Genomic DNA, 23,953 nt, shown 5'->3' on the forward strand with positions numbered 1-23,953 from the left:
AACCACAGAAAATAGATGTTAAGATTTTTGAGTTTCACTTTTCAGCAGGAAGTTTTAATCAAACTTTCCCCCCACTCATTAAAAAAAAAACAACATTTTTTTAAAGTAATTCATATTCAGTGCCCCTGCTTGGTAGGCATTATCTTAGTGTGTGGAGGGGAAGACGTGTGAGCAGGAACCAAAGATCCTCCTTAGCCACTCAGCAGAAGGGAGAGAAAGGGGCCCCATTGCCTCCCTCAGCCCTGTGAAACCGAGGGAGAAGGGTATTCTTTTACCCTTTTGAAAGGTCTTTTTTTTTTTCTGGTGGGAGGAGGAAGGTTGAAACTGGGTTTCCTCGAACTCGCAGAGATCCGCCTGCCTCTGCCTCCCGAGTGGTGGGATTAAAGGTTTGTGCCACCGCCGCTGCCCCAACCACCTGGCTGAAAGTCTTACTTTTAATTGTGCATCTATTGGAGGTACGCGCCTCTGTATGCAGGTGCCTAAGGAGTCCAGAAACTTCAGATCCCCTCGACCCTGAGTTACAGGTCGCATGAAACACCAGAAGTGGGTGCCGGTTCCTGAACTCTGGTCCTCTGAAAGAGCAGCAAGCTGTCTTAACCACGGCACTACCCCTCCAGCACTGAGCTATGTCTTCTTGAGAGAAAGCCCTGGGGAGTTCCTAGAGCACTTTAACCAGAATCTCCCTGGAGCAGTTTGTGGGGCTGCTGACCTGTGAGCAATCCTCCAGTCGCACACAGGGAGCTCAACTTGATTTTCAACCACCATTGGAATGGATCCTTGCTCTCCCCTCAGCTGTGGGAGTCTTCATTCCACTTGGATAGGAGTGGTGGACCCCTACCCAGTGGTGGGGAAGGAGCAATGTTTTTCTTTTTTAGGGGTCTTGGCAGTTCATGTTAGTAATCCCAACACTCGAGAGGGGGAGGCAGGAAGCTCTTTCATGAATTCAGGGCCAGCCTAGTCTACATACTGAGTTCCAGGCAGACCAGGGCTGTAAGAGAGACCCACACAGAAACACAAAATAGACAAACTTTTGTTAAAAGTGATTGAGACTGTAAAGGCAAAAATAAAACACTGTTTGTTCCCGAGTGACGGCAGCAGGCCATGAAGGGCAGAGGGTCCCAGACAGGGAGCGGCACAGTGGGTCAGAAACCTCAGCGGGTCAGCCAGTCCCATGAGGAGCTGTGGCAGATGAGAGACAGAGACGGATAGGCACTCCAGGCAGAGAGAGGTTAGGTATTTATTTTGTAGGTTATGGAAGGGAAGGGGAAAGGGGAGAGGGGGGGAAAGGGGGATGAGGAGGAGAGGCACAGAGAGATTGAGAGAGAACCCGATGGGGAGGAGAAGGGAGAGAGGCAGATGCTGCCTCTCCAGGAAGGAGCTCAAACTGGAAGTGGATGGAAGATCTGCTTGACTCTGTGGACATGGGAGGGGGCTGAGGGGTGGGGGTGGGGGGCGGTGGTGGCTGGTTTGTCTCTTAAAGGGACAGTACAGACTATTACAGAGACAATGAGAGGGGGCTGGAGAGATGGCTCAACGGTTAAGAGCATTGATTGTTTTACCAGAGGTCCTGAGTTCAATTCCCAGCAATCACACGGTGACTCACAACCATCTGTAATAAGATCTGGTGCGAACTTCTGGCCTGCAGGGACACATGTAGACAGAACATTGTATACATAATAAATAAATAAATCTTAAACAACAACAACAAACAGAGACAATGAGAATAGCCTCTTGCAGAAAATTCAAGGCCTATTTTATGCTATTGTGCTAGCTTCCGAGCCCACGACGGCACGACCACACTGTGTTGGCTTCCGAGCCCACGACGGCACGACCACACTGCAATGCTGTAACACTTTACCACTGAGTTGCATCCTCAGCCCTTTCTTTGTCTCTTCCTCTTTCTTTAAAATAACTTTATTACTGCTTATTTATTTACACTGTGTGTGACAACACAGATGCCCCCACACACTGTGGAAGTCAAGGACAATTTTCAAGAATTGGTTCTCCTCCTATGTACCTGTAATCACAAATACCTTGACTTAAGGTATTGTCAGGCTTGGTGGCAAGGACCACTGAGCCATCTCACTGGCCCTCCAGTCCTTTCTTTATAAATTTTATTTTGAGGGGACTGGAGAGATGGCTCAGCAGTTGAAAACACTGACTGCTCTTCCAGAGGGCACAGGTTCAATTCCCAGCATCCACATGGCAGCTCATGTCTATAACTCCAGTTCTGAGGGATCTAACACACACAGAGAAACATACATGCAGACAAAACACCAATGCCTATAAAACAAATAAATTATTAAAATTTCATTTTGAGGGGGCTGGAGAGATGGCTCAGAGGTTAAGAGCATTGCCTGCTCTTCCAAAGGTCCTGAGTTAAATTCCCAGCAACCACATGGTGGCTCACAACCATCTGTAAGGAGGTCTGGTGCCCTCTTCTGGCCTGCAGGCATACACACAGACAGAATATTGTATACATAATAAATAAACATTTGAAAAAAAATTTCATTTTGAGTCAGTCTTAGAAAATTTCCCAGGTTGGCCTTAACTCGTATTGTAGCCATGCAGGCCGTGAACTGTTGATCCGTTTGCCCCAGCCTCCCCAGCAGCTGGGATCACCAGGTATATACCAAGAGCCTGTTGCCCTTCCCCCTTCCCAGGCTAGCTTTCCTTAAATCTCGCGAGAGGCCGTGACCAAAACCTCCTAGAGAACTTACAAATAGCAGATGCCAATTACAGTCTAATTTGAGATGAGGAATATCATAATGTCACTGGGTCAGTTCCTTGGTCAGATGGGCAGGAACTGTTTTTCTTGCCTCCAAATCAGAAGAGACTTTGTCATAGACATTCTATGGAGCAGGTGCCTGGCCCACCTGACAATGTACACACCAGATTCAATTTAGAATCGGGTTTTCTGAAGGCCACAAGGCTCTGAGGATGGACGCCCACCATTCTCTCCCCTGCACAGTTACTACTAAAGTCTCACGTGATCATGCTTGCTGACCCAAGTCCTGAGAGCCTGAGAGCTGAATGCTGGTAGACTCTGTTCTCAACCACGCTGCAGTAGGTTCGGGGGAGGGAGGTGTTGAAAGAGTCAAACTGCTTCCCTAAGAAGTGGCTCAGTCGATGCCCTTCCCAGCAGTGTTGGAGAGTTCCACTCTCTTGGCTCCTCACTGATGCGAGCCAACCCTAGACCTAAGCGGAGACTAGTTGGAGTGAATCAATCAAACGGGAAGCCACCTCACAGAGCCATCAGCAAGGGTCTGCATTAAAGACCTGTGCTGGAGTGGAATTGCTGGATCCTGAGGTAGGTTGACTCCCAGTTTCCTGAGAAACTACCACACTGATTTACAAAGTGGTTGCACAAGTTTGCATTCCCACCAGCAATGGATATGTGTTCTCCTTACTCCACATCCTCTCCAGCATAGGCTATCATTGGTGTTTTTGATTTTAGCCATTCTGACAGGTGTAAGATGGTATCTTAAAGTTGTTTTGATTTGCATTTCCCTGATTGCTAAAGAAGTTGAACATGACCTTAAGTATCTTTTGGCCATTTGAACTTGTTCTGTTGAGAATTCTCTGTTCAGTTCAGTACCCCATCTTTCAATTGGGTTATTCAGAATTTTAATGACTAGTTTCTTGAGTTCTTTATATATTTTGGAGAATGGGAGCTCACCAAGGCCAGCTGGACTGGGACTGAATGAGCATGGGATCAAACAGGACTCTCTGAATGTGACTGACAATGGGGGCTGACTGAGAAGCCAATGATAATGGCACTGGGTTTTGATCCTACTGCATGTACTGGCTTTGTGGGAGCCTAGTCTGTTTGCATGCTCACCTTCCTAGACCTGGATGGAGTGGGGAGGGCCTTGGACTTCCCACAGGGCAGGGTACCCTGACTTCTCTTAGGACTGGAGAGGGACGGGGGAGAGGGAGGAGGAGTGGACAGGAAATGGGGGGAGGGGAGGAGGTGGAAATTCTTAATAAATAAATAAAAATAAAATAAAATTAACATTTTAAAATGGCAAAAAAAAATTCAGGAGAAATAAAATAAAAGACTCGTGCTGGAAAGCACTAGCTGACGTGCAAGGCCAAGAGGAGTGAAATAATTACAAACACAAACAGTTCCAGGTGTCATCAATTGTCTGTAACTCCAGTGCAGGTCTGAGTCCCAGCACCCGGGAGACTGGGACAGGATGGATAAGCACAGGTTTGAGCCTGGGCCTGCAAAGCGAATACCAGACCAGCAATGCTAGCTACATCAGAAGACTCGGACACAAGATAGACAAGACTCCAAACTGTTTTTTCCTGCATACGATTATTTAGCTATCCCCCCCCCCGCCGCCGCCAATATCTCATTCAGTCTTTGCTCCCACTCTTTGTGCTTCACTGGCTTGTACTGACTTGGTCAGAAGCATTGTTTGGCTTGACTTCAGCATGGCCTGGCCATGGTTGGCAGGGAGGGAGAGACGTAGAGACCAGAGTGTCTTGCTGAGCAGAATCCAGCCGCACTGGATAAACTCTGCCTCAGTACCATTCTCAGCCCAGAGGACCGGGTGGAATACTACGCTGACAGCAACGATAATTGTAGAGAAGTTTGGACCTCTGCTACAGCAGCTCAGGTATCGCCAAGGACACGATGTGACGTAAATGCAGAATTCTGGGACCTGATCTGGATACATTAAATGAGAATCTGCTTCGAAGCTGAGTGTAAACACACCTGTAATCCCAGGAGAGGCAGGAGAATCTCAAGTTCCAGGCCAGCCTGAATGTCGTGAGAAACTATCTCAAGAACTCCCAGGGCCTATCGCTCGGGGTACAGCCCTTGCCTAGCAAGCACAAGTTCTGGGGTTTGTTTCTAGCACAGAGAAGAAAAGCATGAGCAGAGGAGGGGGGAAGGTCTGCTTTCAGCAGGAGCCCCAAGACAGTCAGAGCACACAGAGGCTTGAGGAGCCATGCTTCTGTGGTTACCAAACGCTCTTCTCGGCACCCCTGATTTCCTCGTGGATAGCTGCTCATTCCTGGCTTGTTGCTGAGGGAACTACACAGTCCACGGGAAACCAGAAGGACCCTCAGATCGGTTTGCAGACTATGCAGCAGGCTCGGACATCACACTGTGTGTCTTCTCCTCCCATCTTCTTCACACCAGACTCTAAACACCCAAGGAGAGTTCATTCATCCCCAGTCCCAAGAGGTCATCCTTGGATTGATCAAAGACCCATTGAAAGTGGGGTCTCCAGTCTTGGGGTTCTCAGGGGTTCAAGCTGTCTGCTTGAGACCAAGGACACTGCCACTTGAGCCTTAACCCCTCTCCACCTTAAAGCAACTTTGAGGTAGGGGCACCATGTTGGTATGTTTGTGAACCCCCAAATTTATGTTGAAATCCTAACCTCTGAAGGGCTGGCACTAGGAAGTGGGCCTTTGGGAAGGTCATTGTAGGTCATAAGGGATGGTTACAGTAGCACTGGAAGATGAGAAGGCACAGTCCGTGCAAGGTCCTCACCAGAGCCTGTGGGACCTGGCCAATGAGCATCAGCCTTCAGAAACCCGAGAAATATTTGCTGTTTCTAAACTGTTTAGCTTAGCGGTTTGTTATGACAATCCAAAGGGGCTAAGAACCAAGGACAGCTGGATTTTTTTGGGGGGGGGAGCATGAATAGAAATAAGTGAGTTCTTCCTTGCAGTGGGGTTTGTCGTTTTTGTTCTTTAAAGGGTGTTGGGTGGTATTGCGTGGGGAGAATGGCTCAAAGGTTAAGAGCACTGGCTGCTCTTCTAGAAAGCCAGACTAGACTCCCAGGTCCTACACAGTGGCTCACAACCATCTGTAACTCCAGTCCCAGGGGATCTAACATTCTCATTGGCCTTCACAGGTACTGCATACATGGTGCACAGACACGAATGTAGACAAAGAAAAAAAAAACCCATATACAAAATGAAAAAAAAAAATCCTTAACATTTTTGTTATTTTTGAGTATAATTTTTAAGGACAAGCAGGAGTGATAATTAAGGGTCTTAGATGCCAGGCATTTGTGGGTAGAATTTAGGGGTTCTGTGAAGCCGACAGGAAGATTTTAATATCTTTATTTTTATTGAACTTTACCCAAACCCCAGCATTTTCTTCCCTGTAATGATAGGAAACAAACCACAGGAGCGTCAGTGGGACCTGTGACTCTGCTCCTAACAGAAACCCCAGACATCCACAGGGCACCACAGTCACTGCCAATCAGGGTCTCATTTGTGCTCTGCCCAGCTGTGCTTGTTAGAGCCACGCTAGACAGGAGCCCTGGAGTGCTAAATGACCACTTTGTGATTGGATGATTTGCCAACTGGCAGAATGGTTTCCTTTGCCATCTCTCAGGTTCCATTTGTCTTTGGTGGTTGTTTGGGATTGGTGTGAGCCTCCCCTCTCCTCATTGTATGCCTGGCATCGGCAGTTGTAAGGGCTAGCTAGCACTTACAGCCATGAAGACTCCTGTGCGTGCATTCAGGGGTGATTTCCTGGAAGACTGGACTTCCCTGACATGTTGGTGTAGGAGCTAACAACGCCAAGGGAGAGCAGCGGTGACCGTCTTTCCCTGATCCAGCACATCAGCATTCGAAAGACTTCAATTAAAGATAATAATAATGATGATGATAAATAATAATAATTATAGAAAGTGTGTGTGTGCAGAAGGAGGCTGCTCCTTTGTTTCCCGGCAGCCTAGACCTGGAATAATCACACAGAAACTATACTAATTACAACACTCTTTGGCCAATGGCTCAAGCATATTTCTAGCTAGGTCTTATATTTTAAATTAAACCATTTCAATTAATCTGTGTATCGCCTCAATGCTGTGACTTACTGGGTAAAATTTCAGGCGGATGACTTCTTCAGCAACTACATGGTGTCTCTTTGAATCCACCTACTCTCCATCTCTGTTCAGATTTCCCACCTGGCTTTACTCTGCTAAGCCACTGGCCAAAACAGCTTCTTTATTAACCAGTGATAATAAAACATATTCACAGCATACAGAGGGGACTCCCACATCATCTCCCCCTTTCTATTCTAAATAACAATCAGGGCTCAACTCAGGCTGGACTCTGGAAGTCAGAGGACAAGTTTCAGGAGTCGGTTTTCTTCTTCCACAGCAGGTTCTGGGATAGAATTCAGGTTATTGGCTTGCATGGCTGGTGCCTTTATCTGCTGAGCTGCTGAGTAACTCTTTTCATGAAGAATATAGGAGCATGCCAGGTGGTGGTGGCACAAGCCTTTAATCCCAGCACGTGGGAGGCAGAGGCAGGTGAATCTCTGTGAGTTTGAGGCCAGCCTGATCTACAGAATGAGTTCCATCCAGGACAGGTTCCAAAGCTACACAGAGAAACCCTGTCTTGAAAAACAAAACAAAAAAAACAAACAAACAAAAAAGGACTATAGGAGCTGGCCAAGGAGGAGGGGAGTTGTGAGATGAAGAAGAGAGAGCCCCTGTCCTTTGGCTGCGGTAGGCTGCTCATGCCCTAGTGAATAGCTTCACAGCCACGTGCATACAGCCAGCACTGACTGGACTCTAGGTAAATGACGGTGACAATAGCAACAAAAGAGTCCATGAAACTGGAAGGGAGATGAGGGAAAGGGGCACTGGAGGGAGTGGGAGGAAGTGGTAGGTGGATTGGAACAAAATAGACTATATTTTGATTATGACATTTTCAAAGAATAAAAAATATTACCAAATAAGTTTAAAATCACGTATGACAGCTTATCTTTTTGTTTTTGTTGAGACAGGGTCTCACTAGCCCAGGATGTCCTAGAGCTCCCCATGAAGACTAGGCTGGCCATGAACTCAGAACTCTCCAAGGCAGGGATCAAAGGTGTGCGCCACCACATTCAAGTGTGATAATTAATCTTCATTGTTAACATCAATAGATCTACAATTGTCTTGGAAACGTGCCTTTGGGTGTTTCTCTAAGGGTGTTCCCCTGCAGTAAACCTTAGAGAGATGGCCTGCTGTGATGTGGGCGGCGCTGTGATGTGGGCAGCGCTGTGGCACCGGCTGGGTCCGAGATGAGGAAAAGGAGGAAGGGAACTGAACACCATATTCCTTTCCCTGTATCCTGTCTTTGGACACAGTGTGCCCAGTTATCACATGTTCCCAGGGCCATGCAGTCCCTATGATGGACTGTATCCCTTTAAACTGTAAGCTGAAATAAATGATCCCTTGGATTGGTCAGTTATTTGCTCACAGGGATGAGAAAAGCAATTACTATACCATGGCGACGAAACCGACATTCCCTCTACTCCTTCCGACACCCACAGCTTCTCCACCTGCCCTTCTTTGCCTCCCATCTCTACTTTGTCCCACGAGGACAGAACAGCACCCTCAGCCAGCACATCCCTGTGTGCATGTGTTTGCTTCTTTCTGGTTCTCCCTTTTCCTTTGGAACCTCATCTATTCCTAACTTTGGATGCCACTATACCCCGAGGATTCTTGACTTTTTATCTCCAGCCTGATGTGGGATTCCCCTCTTTATGCTGTGAATACCACTGGTTAATAAAGAAACTTGCTTGGCCTGATAGGGCAGAGTAGAGCTAGGCTGGGAAAACTAAACTAAATGCTGGGAGAAAGGAGGCAGAGTCCGAGAGAAGCCATGTAGCCCTCCCCGTCCCCGAGACAGACGCCAGAACTTTACCCTGTAAGCCACAGCCTCGTGGCAATACATAGATTAATACATAGATGGGTTAACTTAAGATACGAGTTAGCCAGAAACAGTATTGTAAATAATATGGTTTCTGTGTGTGTCTGTGTGTTATTCCGGGGTTGAGCAGCCGGGAACAAGCAAGTGGTCTTCCTACTACACCAGCCCACACTTTGCCCTCTCCTAAACCCCAGCTCTAAGACAATGCTACTTCTAGACATCTCTGTCTGATGTGTCACACAGAGCCTCATTTCTGCATGCCCTAAACCAGCTTGTCAGGACTGGAGAACCACTTACGCCTGAGAACATGGACTGCTTTTGCAGAGGATCTGAGTTCATTTCCCAGCACCAGAGACAGGCAGCTTACAACTGTCCCTCACTCGAGCTCCAGGGGATCCAATGCCCTCTTGTGGCCACTGCCCCCTCCCGTATACATAATTTTTTAAAAAATAAATATTTTTTAAAAAATTAAACCAACTTGACAATGACTTCCTGTCCTCCACAACCCATGACTTTTCTGTGGTCCCTTCTTTAGGCGATGATGTGGCATTAGATCCGGTGAATAAGCCAGAAACCTAGCAATCTTTTCCAATACCCTCTCCTTCCTCATCCCTATATCCAGTTAAGTTACAGCTCTGTCTTCGCCTCTCTAGACCTGCCTCTACTTCCTTTTTTTAGGCTTCATCTTTGCCACCTACACCTTGACTCTGGTGTTTCTCTCTCTCTCTCTCTCTCTCTCTCTCTCTCTCTCTCTCTCTCTCTCTGTCTCACACACACACACACACACACACACACACACACACACACACACACACACACACACTCCTCAGGTCCATTCTCCACACTAACACTCATCCTCACCATCCCTGGGATCAAAGTTCTATTACATCCCTCAATGGCATGCACAGGACTAGGCTCCTCATTCTGCTTCTCAGGTGTGTGACTCAGGTTTCTAGAGTATACTGAGCTGCTGGTGCTCTCCACTCTAGGCTTTGATGAGGAACTCAGGGAGCCTTTTCTGACACTTCCCTAGACACCCCCAAACCTGTGCATTGCCTCTCTTAGCATCTTCCAGAATGTAGCAATGGCTACAGTTACTTGCTTCTCCCACGATCCTAGAGGTCCCTTCAACACAGGGACTTCTTTTGTTACGATGGTTCTTCAGTGTTCAGCTAATACGGTGGGGAGATGAACTGTGGGGAGATGAAGGAATGACAGGGATGGGACTCGGTGGCTGTAAGCAGCAAGGAAAAGCTGCCCAGTAGGTACAGTGTGTTCTAAGATCTGTAGCTCAAGTGGGGAACGCTACCTTCCTTCATTATTCTGACTGAAGGGAATGAAGCACCATCAGCAACAAGGGTCAGCACCTGAGGTACCACTTATGACTGCCCAAGGCTCCCTTCTTACTCATGCCTAAGATGACTATATTCTATAAAGGACCAGTCTGGTAACAACACAGATTAAGACACAGGCCCATTCATATATTGGCCCACATTCTGTCTGTAATCCCAGGTCTTCAGAAACAATCTATAATTTTATTTGCTTCATTGGAAAAAAAGCATAAGAAGTGTCTATTATAGAACAAATATCAAATAAGAAAGATAATTTTGGGGCTGGGCATAGCCGCTCACATGGGTGATCCTAGCACTTGGGGCACTGAGGCAGGCTTGCTGAGAGTTCCAGGCCAGCCTGAATGTACATGTGTGGAGAGATTATGAAGAGGCCACCATCTTATAGGAGCTTAGATCTGGGTGGACCATGGGCTGGATTCAGTATTATAAAATAGGCTTTGCAATATGACATAACAAGTACTTTATCTCTAGCACAAGGTGCTTTGGAGCGGAAGCAGACAAATACTTCAGTCTGCAGTTATCAAGGAAGGTTTCACTAGCATGGCAGGGGAGCAAGACCCCTGAATCCAGAAAGAAAAAAAAAAGGCCCTTCGGGTAAAAAAATTATGTTCTCCAAAGACAGTCTAGCCTCTTTATACCATACAGAAAACTCCCATTTCATTCCATAGCCTGCAAATTCCTCAGGAGTTGGTCTCCACCTGAAACTCGCTGTGTAGCCCAGGCTGGCCCCAAACTCAGAGGTCCACCTGCACCTGATTCCTGAATGATGGGATAAAAGGCAGGGATTAAACTTTAAGCCTTAATGGGAAGCAGAATGTGGTGATACACCCCTGTAATCCCAGTATTTGGAGGGTAGAGGCAGGAGAATCGAGAGTTCAAGACCCATCTACTGGCCAGCCTAGAACACAGATTCTCAGGAACATTCGTTGGAAATAGTGGATAAATGATCCGAGGCATGAGTAACCGTGTTTATTGGATGGGGGCTCTGGGCAAGGGGAGAATTTGGCAGATGGTTGAAAAGGTTGAGAAAGTACCTGGGACTCCTAGTTCATAAAGGGCTGGCCTTTGATTTCCTGTAATAGGCAAAGGTCAGTCATCTATTTCAGCAGGGAGGGTTGTGATTGGACCTTAGCTATCAGCATTGAATCTGGTAACTGGAAAACAAGCTGGGGCGTGGGTGGATGTCCTGGGATTACGGATAGATATAGCTTCATCCAAGCAAGAGGTGAAAACCTTAGCCAGGTGTCTACCTGGTGCCCATTATCCCAACACCTGGGAGGCTGTGGCAGGAGGGTTGGGCTGAACTAACCAGCACTGTGATCTACATGGCAAGCGTCAGGCCAGGATTCTAAGACAAAAGGGGAGGAGGGTGAAGACAGGCAGACAGACAACACTGCCAAGCAGACAGTAAGTAGGTGTTTCTGCGCCAAAGCTGCACGGAGCTGGGGATGAACCGGATCCCACTTAAGTTTTTGAGTGAGGTGACAGAGGCTGGATGCACAATGAGGAACTAACTCTAAGCGCACAGAAACCGTTTTAGATTTGGTGATGTTGGGTCTGAAGTGCCTGGGGAACAGCTTGCTCTGAATCCCCAGGAATTGTGCCTCCACGACCCGCTCCTCCTACCCTTCTCTCCTCTTTCCTGTAGTGGTCACCCCAAGTCCGGAATGCTCCCTACAACTCAGCGGGGGTGGGGCACCACGCCAGCAGGCACCGCATTCTGGAAGACACAGGGTTCAGCCTTGGTGGGTCTGGCTGTGGCCACTCCAGGGGGCGGCTCCCTGACAGGAAGGCGGGCGGGCAGGCCTGCCGGCTGGGCACACACAGGAGCTTCCTGCGCTGCAGCAGGTGCCCAGGCCAGCTGCTCCAACCCTTCAGGCTCAGATCAACAGGATGGGCCAGCCCAAGCGGAAGGAAGCCTGCAGGGAGGGACACTCCTGCAGACAGAAGCAGGGGCACCGGGTGGAGGGAGGCAGGAAGAGCTGCCTGGGTTGCTGAGCTGGCGCTCCTCCAGCGGATTCAGAGCAGGCAGTGACAGGAGGCCTTTCAGTCATCTTTCCCCACCCCCACCCAGGGCCTCTCTGGCCCACGGTATTATCATTACTCTTGTTGATGGCTGAATTTAGGTATACCAGAAGGAACCATGGGATGGTGGTAGAGTTGGCGGTCTCTAAAACAATTCCCTCCCTTACCCATCCTGGGGTGACCGGGACAGCATGAGCCCTTTCAGTCGTGCGGGCTGAGAAAGCCCGCAGGGGGGCAGTGACTTTTGTCTCTCGACCCGCCTGTCCAAGGGAGAAGATAGAAATATCCAGCTTGCTTTAAGCCCCGTTATCACTGCCTCCGGCTCCAGCAGCTGCTGTGAACCCACACAAACGGTCAAGGGGGGCGGGGCAACGGGGTGCCAAAGAGGAGCGAGAGCTCTGGGACCAGGAGGCCACAGCCCCCGCCCCGGCTGCTGCGCTGCACGCGGGCGGCTTCCAAACCCGGGAGTGGTGGAGCGGGCAGGGACCCGGGCATGAATCCCACCTTCCGGCCCTCTCTCCTTCCCCTCGCATCCCCGCAAGCGGTTTCCTGGCAGGGCGGAGGTCCACCTGGGAGACAGCTCTCACGGACACTGTATTTTAAACTGTGACTGCACCAAGCTCAAACTCGGTTCTGCCACCGAGCGCTCGGGTCTAGGGCTCCGGGCCAAGCCACCGGCCCCGTGTACGGTCCCGGCTTCCCGCAGTCCCTACACCGGCGCCCAGGAGGAAGGACGGGAGGGACGCGCAGAGGCGGGCCCTGCTGCCGGTTGTCTGTGCTGCAGATGGGAGGGCGAGCCAGCGCCCGCCGCCGGGGCGTGGGCGGCGAGTGCGAGCAGGTGTCTGCTCCGTGACAAGGCTCCCCGCCGCCGCCGCGCCTGGTCCTCCCGTCCTCACGGCTCAGAGCGACCAAGCCCGGCCAAGGCTCGAGATGCCGCCGGCTCGGTGGTCCACCCGGCTCTTGCCTCCACGACAGACCCACGAGGCCAGCGCTGGCAGAGAAAACCTCCAGGCTCGGCCCCGCGCTCGCGGCCTCCGCCTCCCTCCCCTGCTCGCTCGCTCGGGGTCCCGCCCACTCCCTGGCGGGGCCCGGACGCGGCGGGCGCCAAGGGGGACGGGGTGGAGCGGGCTTCCCTCCCCTCTCCTGACCCCCCTCTTCCAACCCCACCCCCCACGTGGGGCCGGCTCTCCGCAAAGCCTGGACGCCGCCCGCCACCGCGCCCGCTGTCGGCTCTGCCCCCGCCGGCGGCACCGCCCCCGGGCACGCATGGGCGGGGACGGGAGGACTGGGAGACGAGGGGTGGGCGCGGGGCGTCCCGGAGTCAGGTGGTCCCCGGAGTTTCCCCGGGGCAGGACCTAGGGAACACGGCGCCTCGGCTCGCGTACACGCTCCACTGACAGAGCTTCTTGCAGCCGGGCAGCCGCTGATCACGCGTGGCCCCGCCAGCCCATTGGACGAAGCCTCACACACCTTTGCCGCTGATTGGCCGGCGCCAGGCCCCGCCCCCTCCCCCGCCCCGCGGCGCGGGGCAAGCAGAGCGGCTACCTGAATGGGGAGGGGGGCAGACGGCGCGGAGCGCGGCGGCGTCGACGTCTAGTGTCTTCAGTGCGCCCGTCTGTGGCTCCTCAGCCAGCACAGCCAGGCTCAGCGAGCAGCACAGCTCGCACCCTGCGGCCACCCGGGCAGCCCGACCATGCTCAACTTCGGCGCCTCTCTCCAGCAGGCTTCGGTAAGTCACCTGGGGATGCTGGTCCTTCCCAGCCGGGGCGCGAAGCCCGAGTCCCCTCCAGCAGCCACGCCTGATGAGGACCCAGGCTGCAGCGGGGGTCCTGCAGGGATTCCCTGCCTGCAGGCTGGGGCTATCATCGAGGGCGTGTGCAGAGGAGGGGTCTGCCCTAAGAGGAAGCCTGGGACCCGCACCAGCGATCTTTTCCATGGGTGTCCAGCAGACAACAGGGAGCGCGACTCGGGGAGACCCGAGGAGAGTGAACAGGAAAGGGGGGCTGCCTCCCTGGAAGCGCGGTTAAGCTGGAGGGGGCGCCCTGCACCTGGCACTGGTGGGAGATGCCCCTGGCTGCACCAGGAGCGCGACCCGCGGTGGCAAAGACTGCTCAGGAGCTGTCTGCCCGAGAGGCGGGCGCCTGCTCGTCGGGGAGGGAGGAGAAGGGGTGCTGCCAGGTGGGGACCACACGGCTGGGGTCGCCCGGGGCTGGGGGGATGGATGGGACGCGGGCTCTCCGGGCGCCGGGGGAGGCGCGCACCCCCGCAGACGTCGGGAGAGGACTCCCTTCCCGGGAGGCAGGTGGCCGCCGATGGATTACTCTCGGCGGGGAAGGGGGCGCAGGAGCCCTGCCTTGGAGCCCGACAGCTGGGCGGGGGAGCGGGGACCGCGAGACGCGGGGGCCGCGTGTCGAGGCGGGGAGCCCGTACTCGTGGGCGCCCGCACGTCTGGGAGCCTGCAGAGAGGCGGAATGCGAGGGGTCCGGGGCTGCCGAAAGCAGCTGCGAGGGGGCGCTTGGCGCTTGCGGGAGAGGCGGGTGGGTCGAGGTCCCGCGGGCCGAGTGGGCGGAGCGCTCCGGGCTCGGAGCGGTCGTTCCCGGGAGGAGGGCGGCGGTCGTGCTTCCGCGGGGACCCGGCTCCTCCTCCCGCAGCCGAGGCGGAGGCCCGGGCATGGGCGGCGAAAGGGTGCACCCGGGGAGCTCCTCGTCCCCAAGTGACCCAGCCCCGGCCTCCACCAGGGGCGGGAGCGAGGCCCGGCCCTGCTGTCGGTTCCTAAGGGAACCGCGGCTCGGGGAGGGGGCAGTGGGAAGGGGCGGGCGCCTCCGGAGCCGACACCGCCCAGCCCTCGCGCCGCCCGGTGCGCACTGGCGAGCGGTTGGCGGCGGCGCCCGCGGCCCCTCCCCGGGCGGGCGAGCGGGGGCGGGGGCCGAGCTCAGGAAGTAGGGGAAAGGTGACGGCGCGGCAATTCCCAGTTCACGTTTCCTGCGCCGGCCGGAGCAGCCGCTGATCACGCTTTGTTCACATGCCTCGGCCCCCTCCTCCTCCCCGCGCCCCCGCCCACCCGGGGCCGCCCAGCCAATCCGGGCACGGGCCGCAGGCCGGCTGGCCAATGGCAGGGGCGGGGCGCGGGGACGTGCGCGCGGCGGGCAGGCTTCCCGGTGACTCACCCGCCAGCCTCATAGAGGTTAGGGCGGCCCCATCCGTTGGTCCCCGCCAGCAAGGATCTCCCCCGCCGGCCTCCCGCGCCCCGCCCCCGCCAGGCTTCCCTTTCCTGCCTCGCACCGGCTCTTTGCCCCCCCTCCCAGCTTCCCTTCCCGACGCACATTCTTCACCCCTGCCTGCGTGCCTGCCTTTTTTCCACCCCTTTCTTTGCGTCGGTGCCTAGAGGCTTTTTACACTTAGGTTTCGCATGGCAGCTTACATAAAGGCGCGAACGATTATGCAATGACATTGTTAGTAAAAGTCCAAGAATAATGTCTGTTTCCCCCACACCCTCAGTAGGAAGATAGACTTCTGGGTGGTTTTTTGGTTGTTTTTTTTTTTTAAAGATTTAAGACTATCTTTACAATTAAATTTTATGTATTTATTAGTTTTGCTCTGTCTTTTTGAGTGACTTGCTATATGGCCCAAGTTGGCCTTGAACTCTTGTTCTGTTGCCCCCCCCCCCAGTTTAGAAGACTTTTCATAATTTTTGCAGCCTCTGCATTGATCAAAAGGATTTGGAAGTTCTTTTTAAAAGGAAAATAGAGATGATAGGTGTTTTTTTTTGAAACGCAGCTCAAGGAACTCTAAGTGGAGTTGCACAAACATAAACTCCTACCAAGGCGTGTTTTAAATAAGTTAAAGCCAACTTGTGCACTCTGAGGAGTTTGTTTTTTGGTTTGTTTGTTTGTTTTGCAAATTCTAAGCGCATAGATTTTATGCCTACCTGGTCCCGTTGTGTTGGATAGATCCAGTAAAGTAATAGAGATGGAGAGATTGAAACTTGCCCAAAATAAGCCTGGGGTTTTCCCGCTTGGATTGTTTGTGTTCTGTTTTTGAAGTGCTGCTTCCCACCGCTCCACCTCCACCGTCCCGAGATTACACATATAGATAGTTTACCATGCCTGGCTAGACACCCCCCCCCATTTATTTTATTTACCGTTTGTAATGAAGTTACAGATAACTGGATGTAACTTTTTTAACTTAGGAGTAGTTTGCTTTAAGTCAAATTGCACTTTAGGACCGACCAACCCTGGTCTCCGTTCCCTTGCTACGGTAAGGTGGCATCCTTTAACGTCGAAACGTGTTTTAAAAACAAAAAGTTTGTGCACCCCTGTCACCTGAGCAACTGGAATGCTGATGAAGCTTACCGTTGGTTCCTACAGGAGGAGAAGATGGAGCTGATATCTGAAAAGCTGAGAGACAGCGTGTACCCCTGGAACAAGACGGAGAAGAGTGACTTCGAGGCTGTGGAGGCGCTGGTGTCTATGAGCTGCGACTGGAAGCATGGTTTCAAGAAATTCCTTGAGGCCAGGCCTGTCACTCCAATGTCTGACACATCAGAGGAGGAGAGCTTGCTGCCAGGGACACCCGACCTTCACACGATCCCGGCATTTGTGAGTGTTCTTAAGTGGGTGTAAATTGCAGCATTTTTTAGTATTCACATAAACGAATTATTTCTCACGGTGTTGCTGGTGTTTCTCTTTGTAGTGCCTGACTCCGCCTTACAGCCCCTCTGACTTTGAACCCTCTCAAGTGTCAACTCTGATGGCACCAGCGCCATCTACTGGCCACTTCAAATCATTCTCCGATGCCCCCAAAGCTCCCCTTGCTGCTCCTCCCAAAGAGGAAGGAAAGAGTCCTGTGGCGGCCCCTCCCCTCCCTAAGGCTCAGGCAACGAGTGTCATCCGTCACACAGCTGATGCCCAGCTCTGTACCCACCGCTCCTGCCCTGTGAAAGCAGCTAGCATCCTCAGCCATCAGGACAGTTCTTTCCGGAGAAGAACCCACCTAAATACCGAGGCTTCACGAAAGAACATACCCTGCGCGGCCGTGCCACCAAACAGATCCAAATGTGAGCCAGACGCACCGGCAGAGGGTGACGAGAAGGCAGGTGCCGCGCCCTGTGACTTGGCTGTGCCGTCCTCAGAGACGGTCATTTGTCCGTCTCAGCCGGCTCCTGCGTCCCCATTGCAGAAGTCCGTCTTGGTCCCCTCCCCCACAGTGCCCCCTGCGGGCGTGCCACCTCTGCCTGTCATCTGCCAGATGGTTCCCCTTCCTGCAAACAACTCTCTGGTGACCACAGTTGTCCCCAGCACTCCAGCCAGCCAGCCACCAGCTGTCTGCCCCCCTGTGTTGTTCATGGGCACCCAGGTGCCCAAGGGCACCGTCATGTTGGTCGTTCCCCAGCCTGTTGTGCAGAGCCCGAAACCTACGGTGGTAAGCCCCAATGGCACCAGACTGTCTCCCATCGCCCCTGCGCCCGGATTCTCTCCTTCGGCAGCGAGAGTCACTCCACAGATGGATTCGTCCAGAGTGAGGAGTCACGTCTGCAGCCATCCCGGCTGTGGCAAGACCTACTTTAAAAGTTCCCACCTGAAGGCCCACGTGAGGACACACACAGGTACGGCGCACATGTGTGTTGTCTTAGAGATGAATACGCACGTGGGGTTTGTCCACAATCACAAGTACAAACAAGTGCATTGAAGGGTTTGCTTTGCGTGTGATAAAGTATTTTTTAAATTGTTAAATTTGTCCCTGGGCCCCGTGGCGCACTTGGGGAGTGGAGGCAGAAGCAGCAGCACACATCTGGGGGGGTGTGATCGTCTCCGGCTGCCAAGTGCTGGGACTTAAGGCATATGTCCCCACGCCACGCACATCTAGCATATACTTCGGTGATCTGCAAAGTGACCAGCTTTTAGTTCTAAATGATGTCTCCTCGTACAGCTCTAGATGTGGTAGATTCAGTCCGGAGGTTCCTCGGGGTAGTAACCGTCTGGCTGTCTTTGTTTCAGGGGAGAAGCCTTTCAGCTGCAGCTGGAAAGGGTGTGAAAGGAGGTTTGCTCGCTCTGATGAACTGTCCAGACACCGGCGGACACACACGGGCGAGAAGAAATTTGCCTGTCCTATGTGCGATCGCCGGTTCATGAGGAGTGACCATTTGACCAAGCACGCCCGGCGCCACCTGTCCACCAAGAAGCTCCCAAACTGGCAGATGGAGGTGAGCAAGTTAAGTGACGTCGCTCTACCTCCAACCCCCGCCTCTGCACAGTGACAGGCTGGAGGATGAAGAACCAGAACTAACTTTGGTCAGTCAGGAGCCGCGATGGTGTCAAGATGCTTCTGCGAGTCTGTGGTCCTCCAGCAGGGGCCAAAGCAGAAGCCCCTCGCCTGAGGAAAGGCCAGCCTGGGTTAGATGGCCAGTGCTTCAGCCGCAGGCGGGTCACAGAAGGGCAGGTTTCATTTCTTACCACACAGAGATGAGAAAGCTTTTTCTCCTTTGAATAGCGTTGAAGGTTTCGGATGAGGTCAGCACAGATCTTGAATCATGTCCACATTGGTACTTAGTTTCTACAGTTTATACTTGAGGCCAGCTTGGTCGCGTGGCTCTTCTAAAGCATTGGATTCAAGAATCTAGAGGCTGGAAGTTCCGGTACAGAGATGGAACTGGGGAATGAGCTTGTGTCCTACAGAGACGCCATCTTCTCCTAGAGTTATCTTGGTTATTGTTCCTCATCCTTCCAGTCACCTCCGTGGGTGTAGTTATTATTGAGTATACCTAAAACTGTCATTTCCCCACTATTGTTGGTATTTAAAGTTGAACAGCTGTACATTGTTAAGGGGGAGTCAGAGGTGGACCCCTCATTAATTTAATTGCTTGGAAGCACAGCTAAAACAATTTTTTTCGTGCATTTTTTTAGTTTAGTGTTAACAACATTTAGGCATTTTACTCTTCTTTAGGTTTTAGTTTGCCTGCAGTTTCTTGTGTAGATTTGGAAATTGTGTACCAATGTGTTTTCTGTAGACTTAAGTAAGATAATGCTGCACTTTGTTTAGGAAAGAAACCTGAAGATGAAAGTATGTATTGATGAGAAGGGATGTCGAATCTGAGATAACTCCTGAGAAAAATGGCTTTACGTCATCATAAAGGACGCTTACGTCAAAGACACACTGTGTGCTTTTTCAAATTAGGAAGTTAATGGCCGTTACAGATGGACAGTTTTCCTCTTTATTTATGGGAGTTTTTCAGGCTGTGGGAATAGATAGGTAGAAAAACTGTCATTAGAACATAGACTTCCAACTTGAAACGACGTTCACGATGCAGTTGCGTTCTCAACCACCACAGTGTTTGGGCACCTTCGGAACTCACCGAGACCCAGGGCCTCGCATGTGTTCCACAGGTGCTCGCCCACCGAGCTGCGTCCCCAGCCTAGAACAGTGAGCTCTGCTAACAGTATTTCTGTTCTGGTGTAAAGTGGATAATTCACTTGGTAGTAAAGGTAAATTGTCCAAAATCTATAGTGAAAAACTGTCACTATACCTCCCATTTAAACTGTTTCTGTATCTTGGGTGTAGGTTTCTGACATGCAAACTTGAACCCTTGAAAAAAAAAAATTTTAAAAAATGATGAATCATGAGTTCCAATTTGCACAATATTTTTTGTTGTACTTTATACCTTGTTTACAATAAAGAGTTTCCTTTGGTATAAACAGTGGTTTCTTGATGTGTTAAACTCTACTCTCTGTCTCATCTTGACATGGACCTTCTTCACATTGGAACTTGAGGCCAAGGTTCTTTGCTGAAATGATAGGTAAGCCAGACAGTTAAAGAAATGATTTCCGGGCATTTGGTTGTTTTTGAGATGGCCCTCCGGCCTCTGCCTCCCACGTGCTAGGGTTTGAAGTGTAAGCCACCACACAGTTCACGTTTTAGTTTTGTATATTCTTGTACATTTTGATAATTTGAAGTTCAGATGTAGCTCTGACCCTCAGCGAAACCTTGTTAAATACACTGGAGTTAGCTAGAACACCACAGTGAGTTTACATGCAGTGCAAGTGACGAGAAAGACGCTGACCTAGTCTCCGAGTTAAAGTCACTCAGACCAAGTACTACCTTAGCCTCAGTGGGCATACCGCTGGGTACTTAAGTGGAGAGAGTTGTAAATAGGGTGTGATTTTTATAAGGTCACTATTTTAGTTGACCAAAAAAGTCTCACTGTGCTCATGAGAACATTACAAACATAACCCCTGATCTAACATCTGACTCACTTTTTGAGACTAAGTCCCACTATAGCCCAGGCTGGCCTAGAACTCACTAAATAGCCCAGGCTTTCCTCAAACGTGCAGTCATTCTGCCTCTGGAATGCTAGGTTGGGTGTGCATCACTATTCCCAGTCCAGACAACCTGTTTTTGCTCAGACTTCCCCACTGGTTGGTTGGTTGGTTTCTGCCTTCCCTGTATGAATCTTCCCTAAGATAAGTTACTGTGGTATGCTAATTCCTTCATTGTATGTTCATTGTATGTATGGATTTGTGGCTATTCCCTGTGTTATCAAGGAATTTGTGAGTGATCTTTGTTATCTCTGAGCACTTACCATTTTGTTTGAAAGGGTTGGGGAGTCTGATGGGGATTCAACCTATCCTCCCCGCCCGGGAGTGACATTTGTGACTGTTTTGAGGGATGGGAAACAGGCTCACTGTGGCAGCCTGGCCTCAGCTTTCTAAGTGGTAGGGTTTTACTTTCTGTTTTGTTTTGTTTTGAGGCAGGCTTGTGGCCAAAGCTGGAGAGTTTTCTCTGCCAGCCCCACCCTGCTAACTCGCTTCTTGTCTGTCACCTCACAGCCCCTCCCTGATTTTCTGTCCCTAGTCTCTTCCTGCGAACTAGTCTTTCCCTTTGGAAAAGGAAAACCGGATCGCATCACCTCTGTTTAAAACATTTTAAACACTTGCTGTGCACAAAGGATGAAGTCTGGATACTGACTTCCCTTCTTAACTTTGAGACAGGTAACCCAGGCTGTCTTGGAGTTCCTGGCCCCCTGGCCTCCACCCCCACGTGTAGAGACCACAGACATGCAGGTGGTCTTGGAGCCCAAGCTGGTTTTATGCTGTTGCAATGTTGCCTGAGCCTCCCTCCTGCATGGACCTCCAGGTGTGAGCCACTACCTGCAACAGCACTCCCTGAGAAGTCCCAATCGTGCAATTCAAATTTTCAGCCCCGTTGGGCCCCCTTCCCACTCCAGCACTGGTGAGGGTGGGTGCAAATGCAAGGCCAGCCTGCTTGACCCAAGTGCCAGGCTGGCCAGTGCTACAGAGTGAGACCCTGTCTCAAATTATTTTCTAGTAGCTGCATCAAAGAAGTAAAAAATGAGAAGAACTAATTTAACATTAACCCTGAATATCTAAAATACTTCTTCATTGAACCCATATAATTGCTACCCATCTATAGTCCATCTTTTCTGGAGCTAAGCTTAGAAATGCATTCTTAATGCTTACAGCACATCCTACCTGGGGCCAGCCACATTGCAGGTGCTTGGTAGTCACAGGCTTGGGGCCCTGCTAAGGTCCCCAATACCTAGCACCACTAGGTTCCTACCAGTCCCCTCCCCCAGGTCTATCTTGCCCTATGTTCATGCACTGAGCCTTACATCCTATATTATTTCATGTGGGCAATGTTTTCCCTGCCCTTTTCCCTTGACATTTCTGCTATCATCATAATTACTGCCCTTTACTGAAATTGCTTAATATCTCTGTGTTTTTCCTTGACTGCGAAACTCCGCGAAGACTAGGAGTCTCTGTGTCTTGCCCAAGCGTCTAGCACAGCCTCTTGCACGTAGCAGGGGCTCAATTTGCTAAACCGAAAATTGAATCAAAAGGCAGCCTCTGCAACTGCAGGAAGAATTACATGACATGCAGGATACGGACAACAGCCCTGAAATGCTGCCGGCTGCCCCTGCCGTTCTTTGCTAGTGTGGGAAGGGCCACTTACCTCACATACTAAACCTAAAGAAGGCCAGCATTATTTGGGGTACCTGTCTAGCATGTACCCAGCGTCACAAGTCAAAAACAGTTGTGGCACGTAGATTCTTCCCATTGTGGGTTTTGTTTTTGTTTTAAACAGGACAGGGATAAAATCTAACAGATGAAGACACACAGGACTTGCACGGGGCCCTTCAGGAGAGTCAAGATTCCTTGCCTGGAACGGCTGAGGAAAGTCACCTTTGTAAACTGAGATTGCTCGTTCGTTTCCCAGCCACCCAGACCTGAATAATCACAGAAACTATATTAATTACAACACTGCTTGGCCAATAGCTTAAGTATATTCCTAGTTAGCTGTTACATCTTTTTTTTTTTCTTTTTGGTTTTTCGAGACAGGGTTTCTCTGTGGCTTTGGAGCCTGTCCTGGAACTAGCTCTGTAGACCAGGCTGGTCTCGAACTCACAGAGATCCGCCTACCTCTGCCTCCCGAGTGCTGGGATTAAAGGCGTGCGCCACCATCGCCCGGCTAGCTGTTACATCTTAAATTAACCCTTTTCTATTATTCTGTGTATTACCACGAGGCTGTGGCCACCAGTACAAGTTCTGGCATCTTCTTCCTCCTGCAGCTACATGGCATCTCCTTGACTCCACCTACTTTCTCTCTGTATCTCTTCCAGTCTGGCTATATTCTGCCCTGCCATAGGCCAAAGCAGCTTTATTTATTAACCAATAAGAACAACACATATACAGAAGGACATCCCACATCACACCTCAGTATCCCCTCTAATGGTTCTCGCTGCTCTCAGTATGGGCAGAGCAACGAGGTCTTTCATCAGAAGCACTGGGCATGCGCTGTGCCCTGGCGGCGGAGCACAGTCTTTGCTAAGACGAGAGGAAGTCCTCCTTCTCCAGCTATACTGCTGATGCGTGAGTCCCTAAATCCAGTTCTGGGGTGAAGACCAGGCCGAAGCATGATGTTGAGTTGACTCACTAGCGAGGAGAGGGTCTTATGTAGCCCAGGCTGGCCTTGAACTCCCAATGTAGCTGAGGATGACCATGAACTTCTGATCCTTACACCTTACAGGCTGGGGTTGCAGATGTGAGCAGCCATGTATGGTGTGCACAGTGTGAACTGAGGACTGAATCCCAAGCGAGCCCCCTACCAGCTGAGCTGTAACCCAGGCTCTGTTTTATTTGGTTAGCTCAGGTTAGCCCGGGACTCCCAGCTTCAATTCAGGTGCAAGAGGCAGAATGCTCTCCCAGGAGAGGAGTTCGCCCTGACTCCGCCTTTTGTTCTGCTCGGGTCTTCTGAGCCAGTGAGACCCCACCCATCTTAGAGACAGTAAATCAGCTTTACTCTGTTTATCCAGGCATGCCCTTAGCGATCCATCCAGGATATATGGCCATAGATGGGCCTTCTCTGGCCCAACCAGTTGACGCACAGAATTAACCAGCGTCATCTGTAGATGGCAGTGCTGGTTACACGGACAAGAAGCTCACTGCTGGAAAATGTGCTTCCTTATTCTGAGTCTTGGTGTCCACCTTTAATGATGGAACTAGACGTGACGTACCCGCCTGTTCCATTCCTAGCGCCACAGCAAGCTCAGACGAGGTGACGTACGCAGAGCCCTTGACAGCACACGCTGTCCATTGCTATTCCAGGGTCGGTGTCTGGGAGCACGCATTGGCGGTGACTGCGTTAGGATCTCCACCAAGGGTGGCCGTTCGTTCTGTAAAAAAGATCTACCTGGAATTAGATGCTCACAGGATTTTGGTACTCAGTGTCCCCACAGTTCTACCTTATACCTAATTATTTGGGCGACCCATTTACAGTAAACTCATTGTAATGAGGCCAGTCTAACGAAAGCATAGACGTTTGCTGAGCTGAGCAAAAGCCTGTTCATTCGTCATTTGATTAGAAAGCACAAGTTTGGACAGTCACCCCAG

The 23,953-nt window shown here is 51.1% G+C and overlaps 1 protein-coding gene across 1 annotated transcript; it reads left to right on the forward strand.

Annotated features, from left to right (window-relative positions):
* The first annotated feature begins 13,613 nt into the window (after positions 1-13,613).
* Klf10 (KLF transcription factor 10) lies at positions 13,614-19,741 on the forward strand. The gene is made up of 4 exons (XM_075961155.1): positions 13,614-13,779; positions 16,418-16,648; positions 16,743-17,655; positions 18,047-19,741. Exons 1-4 carry the CDS (start codon positions 13,744-13,746, stop codon positions 18,304-18,306), a joined length of 1,440 nt encoding a protein of 479 aa, XP_075817270.1. The 5' UTR covers positions 13,614-13,743; the 3' UTR covers positions 18,307-19,741.
* The last annotated feature ends 4,212 nt before the right edge of the window (positions 19,742-23,953 follow it).

Source organism: Microtus pennsylvanicus, chromosome 2 (assembly GCF_037038515.1).
Source record: "Microtus pennsylvanicus isolate mMicPen1 chromosome 2, mMicPen1.hap1, whole genome shotgun sequence".
In the NCBI taxonomy this organism is placed as follows: Eukaryota; Metazoa; Chordata; class Mammalia; order Rodentia; family Cricetidae; genus Microtus; species Microtus pennsylvanicus.